The sequence below is a fragment of the Musa acuminata genome, chromosome BXJ2-8 (genome assembly GCF_036884655.1).
Source record: "Musa acuminata AAA Group cultivar baxijiao chromosome BXJ2-8, Cavendish_Baxijiao_AAA, whole genome shotgun sequence".
Lineage (NCBI taxonomy): Eukaryota > Viridiplantae > Streptophyta > Magnoliopsida > Zingiberales > Musaceae > Musa > Musa acuminata.
Genome location: NC_088345.1, coordinates 47,250,778 through 47,265,695, shown reverse-complemented (window position 1 = coordinate 47,265,695; position 14,918 = coordinate 47,250,778). Strand labels below are relative to the sequence as shown.

The 14,918-nt window shown below is 36.3% G+C and overlaps 1 protein-coding gene across 3 annotated transcripts; it reads right to left on the bottom strand.

Annotated features, from left to right (window-relative positions):
* Positions 1 to 1,269: 1,269 nt before the first annotated feature.
* Positions 1,270 to 14,575, bottom strand: LOC103995166 (pathogenesis-related homeodomain protein). Of its 3 annotated transcripts, XM_018830952.2 has the most exons (12): positions 14,238 to 14,575; positions 12,953 to 13,490; positions 12,033 to 12,198; positions 11,797 to 11,914; positions 10,162 to 10,274; positions 9,682 to 10,068; positions 7,308 to 7,520; positions 5,413 to 5,502; positions 4,128 to 4,178; positions 2,176 to 2,225; positions 1,944 to 2,033; positions 1,706 to 1,846 (listed from the first exon to the last, which is right to left on the bottom strand). In XM_018830952.2, the coding sequence occupies exons 2-11, from the start codon at positions 13,444 to 13,446 to the stop codon at positions 1,985 to 1,987; spliced, it is 1,731 nt and encodes a 576-aa protein (XP_018686497.2). In that variant the 5' UTR covers positions 13,447 to 13,490; positions 14,238 to 14,575; the 3' UTR covers positions 1,706 to 1,846; positions 1,944 to 1,984. The 3 variants fall into 3 exon arrangements, with proteins under 3 accessions (XP_009413966.2, XP_009413967.2, XP_018686497.2); XM_009415691.3 differs by lacking the exon at positions 2,176 to 2,225 and having other exon boundaries at positions 1,270 to 1,846; XM_009415692.3 differs by lacking the exon at positions 2,176 to 2,225 and having other exon boundaries at positions 1,270 to 1,846; positions 12,953 to 13,506; positions 14,238 to 14,439.
* Positions 14,576 to 14,918: the final 343 nt, after the last annotated feature.

Genomic DNA, 14,918 nt, shown 5'->3' with positions numbered 1-14,918 from the left:
TATTAGGGTTAACTGAAGGCTTCTATAAATAGAAAATGACTAAATACTAGGATTTTTTTATTGATACCTCTTATTCTCCTTTCTAATTCTCCTTTTCAGATAACAGACATGGAGAAACATCATCACAGCTTTACTATATGGATCATCACTAGAGAAGATGATGCTTGACCTCCTTCATCCTTTCCAACAGATCTATAGGGATTCAGGGATATATGGTCTCCCTAAGTAAAACACAATTATCTTTCTGATATGCAGTTTTTTATTTTACAGGTTTTACGTACCAATCTTCCGCATGACGATAAAAACATATTAAGAAATTTGAAACTTTTACTTTTTGTTTTCATCCGCTCTTATATTTCCTAGTATATACATTTGTCATAAGAATATTACCATCAACAGTATTATTGGGGAAAGGGTATGTAATGCATTTTCTTCTTTTATGAGCTGCATCAAGTGCACGTTTAACCATTTTTTCACTAAAAAAATATTACATATATTTCTTTCAAGAGAATCGATTACAAACTTTGCCCTCGAAATCTTAGTGCACAAAAGTATCAGGGTTATTAATCATCCTCTTATTTTTAATTCTACCAATTAGTATGTTTATTAGGTATTATGAATTTACTGTGGTTAATTTGTACTAAATATTTAAATTAGTAATTTAGACCTATTATTAGTTATTTCATCGGGTTTGTTCATATCAAAGATCTAATATTGGATATGATAAGAAACTCGGATAAGATCAACCAACCACAAAGAAAAGAGAGAGAGAGAGAGAGAGAGAGAGAGAGAATACACTTATTGAAGAGGGCATGCAGTGGCTGCAAGAGATCAGTAGCCTGAGAACTTACTAAGGGGGGCACAAATTTGGTTTCTTCCACTGCCACAGACATTCTTACTGAGAACATCATATTTCTATTCCCAGCATTATGTCACAATAGGTGTATGCCTCTTGTCCAACTTTGCATCAGGTTTTGGGTGAGACCAAACATCAAGTTTGTCCAAGCCTGATCAAAGTTGGCTCACTTAGACTTGGGTGGATTTGCTTTCAGGTTGCTGCTGAATTGAACAAAGTACAATTCAGTAACATTAACAGAGCCACAAATTAGCAGGTATCATAAATCAGTCAATTCAATAATATTTGATATCAATTACACTTGCTGCTGATGATCTTATCACACCCCATATACCTATGCAACATCAGTCAAACGATTGAGAAGGACTGGACCAGTTTGCCAAGCACAAAGGAGAACAGAATGCAAAGAGATGTGGTCGAAAAACAAAGGGTTGTCAGCATTTAGCAGAGCAAAATTGCAAACAATCCAGTCCAACATTTTCCTTCTTGTTAGTTTTCTTTGTTGCTTGCAGTGACATCACAGTTTGAAGAAAGAATATTAGTCCCTAACTGCTCTCATTTCGCTGAAGTTTCAGATTTTGTATTTCTCATGACTTGCGTCTTCCCCACATCAGGTGTAGCTCATGTGGTGCAACGATCTCGAGGATTATGGGAAGCTGGATCCTTCTAAATTCGTATAAAGGGAAAGAAAATACAGCAGTCATGATCGTGTCATGCCTTCTCCTTGACCTCAGCAACGGGAACATAGATCACAGTCTCTTCTCTTACACAGGTTTTGGTGGTCAGTTTGTCTTCATCCATGCATGACAGCAATGTCTTCTTCAAACTTTGAAGTTTATCCTCCAGTCTACAGAGCCTCTCAACCTCAGTTAAGTAGAGCTGCTCACTGTCAGTCTTCTCATCCAACTGGCAACCTGTTCCTCCCTTGTTGAATGTTCTCTCAAGAACTAACCTCCTTCGACCACTCACTTGTCTGAATGATTTGCCCACCTAGTATAGAGGATGATGCAAATGGATAAGCTAAGCTAAGACTTAAATAATAGCAAAAATGAATTTATTTGTGTTCATAAAGACATTTGTGCCTTACCCGACAACCCGGTGGGCCTAAATCCTCAGACAAGCTTTCGTTCATGGAAATAGATGTATCCTGGTTCTTAACAGCATTTGTTGTCTCATTCTGCAGCACAACCAGAGATCAATTTAATTAATCACATTAGCGTCAATCTTTTCATTTTATACTTGAAAAAGAGCCATATATGGTATTCGATCAAACTCTAACGAGTGGGAAACCACCTTAGATCATTCATCTAATGAAATACCTGGATCTTGTCAAAGGAGTGTTCATTAGCCATTCTTCTCTGCAGATTTCCTGATATTATCATCATTGATTGTGGACACTTCTTTCAGATAATCTTTCTAAAATTTTTAGGCACATGAATAAAGGATGATAAGTGTAATAGGTAAGAACTGTAAATTGACGTAACTTCACTTCATATGAGCTTCCAGCCCTTCAGTGACTAATTTTTAATTCTCTAGGAAAATTACTTGATTGATGACATATGGTAGTTATACCTAGAAAATTGGACCATGAGATGCAATTCATGAAGAAATGTAAGTTTCCACTATCTGTTGTCTGTGGTTTAGCAAGCTGCTACTGATAAGAACTTTGAAGGACACTGCCAGGTGGGATTGGACAAAACACAGTTTGTTACCACAGTAGACGTCCAGACTGCTACATGATTCCTACAGCAGCAGATGCCACCGCATGGGCACCATGCACTCCAACACACACTCAGGACTGTCATAAAGAATATAAGCGGCCCAAATAACATGTGGACATTGCCCTTTGGCAATAATATATTAGCAGATTACAAGCTATCTGACATTTGCTATCACAGTCATTTATTGTTTTGACAGCCAAACATAATTTTGGCTATGAAATTGCCAAGGACAAAAGATTTGACCATCAAGTATTATTTTAACTCATTTTTAGATCAGCTTTTCACCTGCTAAACTGGATATGCTGTCTCAAATATCTTCTAAATAGGTTGTATCAATTAAAATAGCCACATGAATTGGAAGTTTTCAAGAAAAAAGATGACTATCAGCAAGCACTCCATTTGAAAGATCAGGCTCAATCTTTTCTTAGATGGTTTTCCAACTCAAAGTGGAGCCTTAATATTGTGCTTTGAAAATTTTTGACAAAGCTCGTTTTACTTGTTTGTGTTTCCAATATAAAAATATTCCCCAGGACTGGGAGATATGCAAATCAACTGCTGATCATAAACCTCAGAGAAGCAAAGACAGCATTTAAATTTTAATAATTCTACATCAGCCTGACTTTCCAAGAAGGTCATGTTGCATATAGAACAGAAAGGACAAATTCCATTATAATGCATGGATTCATTAAGAGATATATCTTTTTCTCGGCTTCTTTTTCCCTTCACATCTGTTTTTTTCTCACTCCATAAAGCACAAGGTATCAGATATGAAAATTCAAAGATCTCACTGAATAAATTTTTCCCACAAGGTAAAACAAGTTATTACACCAATGATCTAGTCTGAAAACATGGAACATGAGCGAACATCTTTATTTTATTTTCTAAATATACATGAAAAAAAAATTCCTATATATTAGGGCCAAGTTTTAGAAATTGAAAAGAATTTTGGTTGAAAGGAGAAAGTAAAGAATCTTTGTGCTAAAAAAGTAGTGGATATTTTATTCAGATACCAAAAACATGTTAATTCAATTTTTTCTACTTAGCTTAGTCGCAGAAATTTTATCCTACTAAGCTTAGTCACAGAAATCTATTTTTTCTACTAAGGTTTGCATTTAGGGGTTGAATTCAGTTTCCGCCAAGCAAATGAAAAGTTGCACAGTGTTGCCTTGCTGCCAAAGAAGGGATATAAAGAAGCACGTCAAGGAAAAAAAACTCTGTACAGTATTAAATAATCAACAGCTAAACCCCATTTCAAGTGAAATCAAGCTATCCATGGGAACATTCGGAAATAACAGTTATTTTGTCATGCTAAACAAAGTTTTCAATGTCTTAGGAAAATAATTCCTGTAATAGGCATGCCTTCCAATCATTTCTATAGAACAATTCATCAAAAACATGCAGCAGCAAAATCTTAAGCTAAATAACATCTTAAGAACAATAGATCTATACAAATGAAAAAAGTAAGAATATGATGGCCTTTCCTGTTGAACTTTGATCATGTGCATGATATTCATATAAAGAGAAAAAGTAAAAAAGATAGCAAAGTTGACCTTTCTCATCCTAAGAGCAGCATATCTTGCATTCTTAAACCACTTGCTGACCTGCAAATAACAATTAAAAAGTTTGATTTGTCTGGCCAAAATTTAAACTTCAAAAGACAATATTTCATGCAAGCATATGCAGTATCTAATCGGTTTAGCAAAAGGCCACTGTCAAAAGACTGGAGAAAGGTTACTATGAAGGCAACAACTAAATACTTTAAAATGAGGATAAACACAATGGTATCGCAAGCACCACCCAATTTATTTTCTTTTTCTTTTCTTTATTTCCTTATTTTGGAGATCAATACAGCTAATTGAGAGTATAAATTAAGCCTAATGAAACTCAAATGAAGCACTTGGACAGCAAATTAACTCTAATGCAGACCCTCACTTGTCCTGCCAATCAATGGGAAAAAGTTTATGTAATGCACTTGCAGAGGATCTGCCAAGAATCAATTGCCTCTCTTCTCTTAGTCTTATTTCTTCTCAGTTTCTTAACTAACTCAAACTTTTTTCATAGACACATGTTAGATCAGTCGGTGGTAGCCTTTGTACTAGCAAGTTCCACACAAGTGACGGGGCAGCTTCATCTTGTAGGAGCAATTTGATAAGAAACATCAACGGCACAATGTGGTAACTGCCAGCAAATATATTTGTTGATAAAACCTGAGCATGCTGATTTGTGATTTTTCAGACAATACAAGTGCTATAGCTCAAAAATAGAGCTTGAGGACAAACATAAATCTCCTATATCCATACTGTTCTGCCAGGTAAAATTAGAGTACCACCTTCATTTTCTTATTTCCACTTTAATACGTTAGTGCCTACTTATATTTTGTAACAACGTTTCATTTAATTTATGTCAAACTCAAGAAAAAAAATAGAGCAACAAAAGAAGTTATTGATTAGATTAAATTTTTAAAGCTTCCACTACAATCACAATTGAATAATGATAATGATTAATAGCAATAGTATATAGATTACCAGGAACTAGGTTTCAAGGCTCTACTGCATTATTGTTTTGCTCAGGCATGTGGAGTTTCACTGTTGCCATTTAGGTGCATTTGCTTGTTTCGCTCAAGCTTATTTGCATTTGCATTCCATTTCTCAGAGTTAGTCCATACATGTTTAGAAAAAGCTCAGAACATGAAACAAGAGAAAGAGAAAATGAATAGTGACCAATATGACTGATCTCACACCATACTTTACACAATACCAAGTATATCGCAAAACAACATGTAAGTTTTTTATTCAATTAGAAGGTTGATCAGATATAAAGTATGCAATACCATACCTTCTCAGATGAAATGCCCAATTGTTTAGACAGGTTCTCTTTGGCAGATCTTGAAGGAAGTTCATTTTCAGCAAAAGCAAGGCGAAGTTTCTGTTGTATTGCATAGAAAAAGGTTAGATAATGAAACAAATGAAGTTTACTCCACGATCAATCCTAGTAGGTAGCTGAGCTGACAAGAAACCAAAGTACATAACTAAAGTCAACAACATTGCTCTATTTCTTAATATCTCTTCATGAATTTAGTAACTCATGTATAGACATAAGTTATCATCTCTTTGCCATTCTTCCTTTCTTTTGAAACGGCAATCCTTCTTTGATCGCTCTTAACAGAATGGTAGAACAAATTATTCTAAAGCTGCTAATTTGAAACCATGGCTCCAAGCTAATCTGAGCCAAGTAATCAAAACTGGCATTAAACTATTTGAAGTTTTGAACTAGTGGCGAGATTATAACTAATGATTTTCGGTCGCCCACATATTAGCTTCTATACTTGACATTTTGAAAAAACATTTTGTGCTATATGAAATTTGAGTAGGCATGCAGCAGTGCAACATAAACATGCTGGTTAACCAAAAAGGGATAGAAAAAGGGGGAAGGGTCATAGATTGGCATCTTTTGTGGTGGCACTCCTATGTGTTGCATCTGCTACAGGTTTAGGGCTTAAAACACGGACTAAAATTGAATTTAAATAGGTAATTAAACATATTCATTATTCTTTTTTTCCCAACAAACTAGGTTCAACTCAGTTTCATCAAGCACCACGAAAAATAAAAATCAGTATCGAGGGATTAATAGATCCTATAGGATACCCATATGTTTCACAGAGTATTCAAATCCCAAAAGGTTTTCCTATAGCAGGTGGAAACTCTCAAAATTTGTTCATTCAACTATTTAAAATCCCGCCTTAATCTTATTTTTCCAAATTGATTCAGTGATTCAGGAAGTTGTTTTAACCTCTTTCTCTTAGTTTATGGCATCACGTATTTTGGCTCATGGCTCATGATTGAGGAACATTATCACTCCACCAAGCATCACCTCAAGATCTCTCACCACTCTCATTTGGAGATTACTAGAAAAGGTCCAAGGAAACTGAGGTAGATCAGTGTCGTCAACCACTTCGTGTCTTTTTGCCTTGAGACCTTCTCACCTCATCAAGATACTTGGGTAGGCCGAGAAGATTAACAGAGATGTAAAGAGGATGAGATGATTGTCAAGTATAGAAGATACACTTGACAATTTGAAAAAAAATCACCTCATCAAAGATGCCTGAAGCAACCACTAGCACTTGCATTTTATTACGGTTTGTATTCTTGCCTACTTTGTGTGGGCTTAATCCTATGGAATGGTTTTGAAGATGCAACATATCATGAGTCAGATCCACCAACTGTGACGTATTTGTAAGTGTCCGATGGAACCTAGTGCATTAAGATTTTTATTGGAAGATATCAAATGGCATACCAATACAAAAATCTGATCTTTTATCATTTTTTTAACTTCCAATAATTTACATTCAAACAATATTAGAAGAGAAGTATGATACTATTTTTGAACAATTATTCGTCTAGTACTTATCCCAGCATTCATCCCCCAGCTGAATTAAACATTTGGATATGCTCTCATTTGGATTCTGGTCCCCAGATTCAAGCAACACTAATATTGATATTTGGCCATCTTTTCTTCAGTGTAGCATCCAGAATTGCAATAAAAAGATAAACCCGGTCAGTATCACCTCAATAGTGCAAATCTAATTACCAACTTCTAATCTAGGAATTCTCTTATCCATATTCAACTCCCTCATAGTTCACCCAATGTCTTAAAGTAGAATAAAGAAACTGAAAAGCAAAGAAATAAAAGACCTAATCAAAGTGCTTCCACAAGAGTGCAAGTCTGATTACCTCAACTGCATCAGGAGGTATTCTGAAGAGCTGTTTCTTATCACATGATATTTTCTCTGTCAGTGCAAGATTTGAAGATCCATCCTCAGTCACAGGGTTAGCCATGCAAGTGCCAGTGGTTTCTTCCATCTTTCTCCTCTTTCTCCTATTAGGACCCCAGTCTTCATCTTCACTTTGTGCCACGTTTTCAGGTGGTTCCTTCCCAAACATTTCCTATAAAGAATAAACAATAGTAAGTGTGAAGGCAAACAACCAGCAAATGATAAACAAGATACTTGTATCCAGTGATTTAAAAAGTACTAGGCGCTAAGGTCTAAAAACGCCCGAGGCGCTAAGCGCTCGCCCGAACGAAACGAGATGCTAAAATATAAAAATATATAATATAATTAATAAATATAATTATTTAAATAAAAAATATGATATTAAATTAAGAAAATCTTGTAAAATCATAATATCACATTAACAAAAAGTCTCAAAATTCAAAACAATGACAATAATTTAAAATAAATAAAAATTAATAGTATTAAAATCAAAATAATATATTATTAATCTAATAAATAAAAATACTGTTACTAGTATACTGTTAGTAGTATACTGTTAATATACTGTTAACAGTATACTATCGAAGTGAGAAGAGTTTGAGTAAGAGGAAGATCGAGGCTGCTGACTGAGAGCAATGGCAACGGGAGCAGGAGCGGCGAGTGACGATAGTGTCAGTGGCAACGGTAGCAGCGAGCAACGGGAGCGACGAGCGACGACAATGGCAATGGTAGCGGTAGCAGCGAGCAACGGCAACGGCAATGGGAGTGTGAGCGGCGAGCAACGACAGTGACAGCGGCAGCGATAGAAGCGAGCAGCGACAGCGGCGAGCGACAATAGTGGCAGCGACAGCGGTGGTAGCGGCAGTAGCGAGTACCAGTAGCAGTAGCAGCGATCAGCAGGAGCGGGAGCGGCGAGCGACGACAGTGGTAGCAGCGAGTAGCAGCAGCGGGAGCGGGAGCGGCGAGCAGGGTTAGGGTTGGGAAGTCACGAGAGGAAGGCTAATATATGTGCTTTAGTTGGTTCGATTGAACCAACTAAAGCACTGGAGACCAAACCAGACCTAAAACGCTAGTTCAGTCGCCTGGTTTAACCCGGGCGCTCGCTCGAAGCGCCCGATGCTTAGGCTCGGGCGAGCGCTCAGGCAACGCCTCTTTGAAGTGCGCCGCCTGGAAATAAAGCGAGACGCTCGAGCCTCGCTTTGCCTCGCCCGAGCGCCTAAGCGCCTATTGAAATCACTGCTTGTATCTAATTGTTATCAAATAAATATTCTCAAAATAACTTTTTTGCTAAACTATCAATATAGGAATGAATAACTGAGACAAAAAAAGCAAAAAATTGAAATTTTGTTTAGAACTGTAACTTAATGTTTTTCAGAAGTTCAACACAAAATCTTATAAACTTTCATGGTACTTTACATGAAAAAGTACTTTTTAAACTTATGAAGCTCAAAACTAGAAATATCAAGGGATCCTTCACAAGATTGATCGTCATTATCTGACAAACTAATCATTTTAATGTTTAAATGAAAATGATGAAATCATCAGTTATTACTTGTGTTAGGTTTTTGGATATGACATCATCTCAAAAGCTGGAGAACCTTATAAATTCCATCAAATTGTGACCTAGTAAGGAATAAGGGATCCCTAAATTCCACAAGGTAATCTAAATATAGGTGTATGCTTTCCTGTGTACTACTGATTCATCACGAAGATGCAGGACCCCATTTATGAACTTTTCTTAATTATAAGTTGGGGCTCCTCCAGTAACTGTCTACATCTTGCTATACTAACTAAAACATGCAATTCAGCCAAAACAATTTCCCCTTACGTGAATGGCATTCAGATCATCAGTTTTAATTTTGAGTGCATGATCATGTGACAAAAACTAGATTCCGCAAAAGTTAGTTACATTTTATGAAAGGCAATGTTCCTAAAAGTTCTTATGACTAATTAAGAGGAAAGATAGATAAATAAAGGTTAAGAAAATTCCCAATTTTTTTTCTTATTAGAGAGAATCACAAAAGATGCATCTGGCTACATGCTCACATTCGTTAGATGTAAACTGTCCAGTAGTTACATCTTGTAGCTTGCATGAGCTGGAAGCCTGGAAATATAGTTTTTATCTTTACCAGGCATCTTCCATGACATTAAGTGCCTCTGTTAGAAGGTTCACTAGTTCCCATAAATATTGTATCTTCTGAATTCTTTCTACCTTATTGAATAAAGAATTATTCTAAGTTGCTCTAGAAAAAGTCCATATTAACCACATCACAAGCTGCATAGAGTTTTCCTAGTTGATTCTCACAATTGAAACTGAAATTCATGGTACTTACATCATGAAGTTTTTTGTAGTCAACATCTCTCCGCTGCCTACGGTAGCTGGTAATCGCACATTCATTACTTGGACCAGAATCATAGTTGCCTACTGAATCAAATAGGTCAACCCTGTTCTTGCTTCTACTTATGATATTAAATGGTTTTTCAAGATAACTGTAATGTTCTGAATCAGAATAAGATATAGTTCCATCGGATGAAGAAAACAGGCTGCTCGAACTAGAGTCATTAGACATGTTTTCCTCGATTCCTGATCTGCTGTTGCTATTTTCATTTGTTTCTGGATTGTAATCTTCATCTTCTGAATCCTCCGATGGCCACACTTCAGCATGATTGAGGCCTGTGTTTTCAACATCAGAACAAGCAGTTGCTTCCTTGAAAATGTCCTGTTACACAGAGAGATTTGTCAGCTCCTAGTTTCTTAATGTAGTTTCTGATGAAAAGGCAACTTGAATATATCATCACTGCTAGGTACCAACCTCCCAGTTACTGTTCACACTGAAGCAGGTGCCTAGGTGTGCATTAATAGCTTCTAGAATTTCAAATTTACAGGTACAAAATTTGCAAAGCCATGCTTGGTCTCCAGGAGGAACTGAAGTAATAGTACAGTTAGTTACACTAACAAAATCGCAACTAGAGTTGGAAGAATACTAAAATGATCATAGTAAGACCTGGACCTACATAGTAAAGGAAAAAAAAAAGTACAAAACAATTAAAGCATTTGTCTCCAGGTTTATCATTGTTGGGTGGTCTAGTCCCCATCAATCTTAGGAAGATGATGCCGAATCAGATGGGATGAAAGAAATCAATGATGGTCACTCTATCAATATCTGGCACCATACATTCAACAAAAGCCACAAAGGAAAATCGCCAGTTCGACATCAACAATTACAAAACAAACAAATTCCTTCAGTTAAATAAATGATTTTCACCACAAATAATACAATATAACTTAATCATGTTCTATATGTGATTTAACCATAAACCAGACTAAAATGTGTGGACAACACATCAAAATTTTCCATCTAATCTAATTCAGCATCAAGGACTTCAAATACTATCAACTATATTTGTAGCTTTCCACCAATCAAAACCTTTATAGATCAAATTTCTTCATTCCCATGATAGTGGTAGCCATTCGTTAATTATGAAATACAACAGACCACTATCCTAATTATTCCGGCATCATTATCATCACCTCGATCTGTTATGTCAAAGTGGGTAACCAAATCTTGCTATCACTTTACTTACCATCAATGCTTATCAGTCCATGCCACGAAACAGCCACCATGTGTCTGACGTCTCTACCATCATCATTAAGCCATGTCAATGGGACAAGATATCATATATCATTCCCACCATCACCTTAACCATTACATCTTTAAAACCACAATGTAATGGATTGAGTGTTCCTGTTCTGAATCATCCAACGTGAATGGAATCAGCTCCAACTACTTCTAAGACAACTGAGAAATCAACAATATGTTGATTTCAGCCAACTACTGCTTCCACCTAACCTGATACAATTATAGTCAAGATACTGGAGCCGGTCTATCAAAATTTTGATTTCAAACTATATTGCCAATTTTAGTTCCAGATTCACGAACATTCATTCTTACTATCTTCACTAGTAGAATATTCATCTATGCATATCTATAAAGCTGAGCCATACAAATAAGATATCCCGTAAGGGGGAGGCCAAGGCAAAAAGAACTAGGAGAGGAGAAGTTTGGAGGACATGCTAGCCTCTGGACGAAATTGGGCTTGATCTAAAGCTAGAAAACAAGCCATGATTCTGATTTTGCCTTGGATATGCATGACATACATGCATTCATATATATTACTCTCAATGCACAGTGCATAATTTAGAGTGCTCATTTCCAAATGTATCTTTGATGCTACAAACTGATATTCTATAGATACAACTTACAAGGACAGCACATCGGTATTTAGTATAAAATAGCTCACTAATCAAGCAAGAGAGCATAATCTGACATAGAAATGATATTTGGGAAATAAGAAGCAACAAACATAAAAGATAAATGTGAGTTATCTGAATGTGATACCGTTACATTGACAAGAACTATACAGATATATAAAAGATAATGACACACTTTTTTCTAATGGAGGGTCCAAACATTTTTGGTGAAAGCCACTGTTGCAAGTTCCATCACACAGAATAATGTCATTATCTGGAAAAGCTTCAGTTGATCTGCATTTTGCACAGAAGATCTAGTGGAAAATTATGAATCTGTTAGAAAGTATTTAAGAATCATAATCGATGCATGCAGTATATTCAATTTCCAGACAAATAAAATAATAGTGTTTACATGTATTACAGTATACATACATGTTCATGAAATACAGATCCATCTGGATGCATCAAAGAATCTGCAATGCTTCCTACACAACTAAGTGAATCCAGCTTGCGAATTGCATCACGGATCCCAATTTTACATTTCACTATCTGCTTCTGAGCTCTTAGCAACTCCTTTTCGGGTTTAATCTTTTCTCGGCTGCCAAATGGGACCATAGAACCAAGTAAGGGTTAAGCTACTATGATCTGCATTCTTACAGAAATCAGTTGCGTAAGCACTTGCATGGAACAGAATCCTAAAATTTACAATCTTATTGATCAAATTTGGGGAATTACAGTGGATGATTTTAAATGCTAGTCCAAGACTCCCAAGTAGTAGGACTCTCTACACCTTTAGGTCAAGTGAAAAGATAAATGCAGTAATTTGAATGAAGAGTGTTACCCACTTACCCTTTGTGAATATGAGACACAATCAAGACCAGCTCAAGAATCATATGGTCTAAGATAGGACTGAAACTAATTAGCATGCTGCTAAAGTACGAGAGATAAAAGGTGCTTAGATGCGTAACAGGAAGATAACTACATCTGTCATTTACTACATGCATTATAACTTCATCAATCAACTATTTGAAACTTTTCAAATAAGAAATTATTTTTTTATTAAATTGACATGCTTGAATCTTGGTTTATTTCGGATCAGGATCCAATTTTTTGTATTATAGAACCGGAAGAAGTAATTCATAGGTAGCACGAAGACATACCATCTACTATAGACATGAGAACCAGGGCTTAAAGAATAAACAAGTACCATCTTAGAAAAAGAAAGTGTCTACCATGGGGACAATAAAATATAACTTTTGCTCAAATCATGAGCTAAATTTTCAATCATAAGAATCAAGCATAAAACCTAATAAAAAGTTTACATAGTAGCCATCATTGGAAAGGCTACACACCTCTGGCCGTTCCAACCATCTCCAGAATATGCATCAATAAGATTCTGCTCCAGCTTTATTTTTATTAGCAGGTACCTTGTCCTTCTTTGCAGACAAGAGGCCTCATCACGTTCTACAGTTTTTTTCTTCCGTTTACGCCTTCTCCTTCTATGCAATTTAATTGTTCCATTGTCATCTGAAGTCCCTGGGTTCCCTTTACTGCACAAACAAGAAGATCCATTTGTCGATAATCGTGAGAGACATTGGCCATTAACTGAGGTATGGTGGGAGATTTTCTGCATAGTTTTGACAGGTTTCCCATTCAAAAAGTTCCTCCTCCTTATTCCCCTTTTCTTCATAAAAGTATTAGGCTTAAGTCTGCATCTCCTACTGTAGGAAACTTTGCGAAGATTCTTCTTTGCTGACTCAGAGTCTAATTTAGAATGGAGTTCCTTCCCAAGAAGAGAAGACTTTTTAGGTGTGTAGCAAATTAATTTCTTTCTAGAAGTCTTCATTTTTTACTTCTGCAGCCGCTTTCAGCAATACCAGATACCATATTCTGTCAATAAAATGATCTACAAGAAGTGTCAAAATCCAAATACAGGAATGAACAAACAACATAACCATAAATCTCAAGGTTACAGCTTAGATGGTAATTCTATTAAGAATTTATCCATTCCAATTTATCTTCCTAACGTCAGTAAGCTTGAACCTCATACAAAGTAGTCGCAATAGACTGAATAGAATGTTTACATGACATAGTAACAAAATGAAGCACTTTCAAGTATCGTGTATAGGTCCTGTAAACTATTACCGAGAAGAATGAGAACCAATTCAGCTTAGTATTATCCGATAGAAAACAAGACCCAGAGCTTGTCTTGAATCTTCTGTAGTTCTATAAGAAAATGTGAAAATCCATCTTCGAAATCAAAAGCTGGTGATTTGCTACCAGAAAAGGTGGAAACACTAGGACCTAGCAACTTCAGTGGTAATTGGCAACGTCTAGCTAAGGCATCTACGAACTACTTGGTTTAAGAACAAGGTTAATATGGCCTCAAAATAGGTTCTTTCTGCATCACAAAACCTCACCTTTGGCGCACGGATCACCAGCCTCCAATAAACCAAACCAAGAAAAATTTCAAATTGACTCACTGTTCTCTGCATCAATAATATATCAACGGTAAACTCTATCGTCAACGGGACCAACATGACTCCACCATTACCCAATCGAATTAGGCCTAATCAAGAAGGGCGCGCATTGGTGCCTGTCATGAGTGTTTGGATCGCAATGGAGGAGGCTTCGTACCTCTAGCAAGAACCCATCAAGAAGTCCCGCCCCACCCCACGCCGCATCATCTCGCAAATCCCTTCTCTAGTCTTTCAAGAAAACCGCCATCTTGCCCAAAATTCTCGCCTGATGGAGTCAGGGCATGTCGGCACCGCCGCCAAGACGCGTTCTTTAGCAAATCTAAAGGCCTGCCGCGGGGGTTGAGGGATTTCGAGGAGGAGGAGGAGGAGGAGGCCGAAGAGGACGAACAGGGAAGTGGGAACGAGCAAATTAGTCCGACGGCCAACTATTATTTATGTAGCATAAAGAAGACAGAAAAAGAAATAGAAATAGAAATAGAAATGCTTCGATGGGATAAATATTTGACATCACAAATCAACTCAAATTAAAGGATAAATTATATATATTAATAATTTTGTGATCTAATAAGAAGGACTCCTTATCCTCTCTTTTTTCTTTTCTTTATTGCTTTGGGAAATCTAAAATTAATCGGAGTGCCTCTATAAACCATTAAAATGATATCAAACCAACTAGTTAAATATTAATCATCACAACTTGACATTGAATGAAACTTTGTTGGCTCAACAAGGATAAAAGTATTTGGTACAATTGGCCTTTTTCTATATATTTATTTATATATATGGATAATTTTTAAAAAAATATTTTGATAAATTTTTAGTTAACATCTATTTTTGAAAA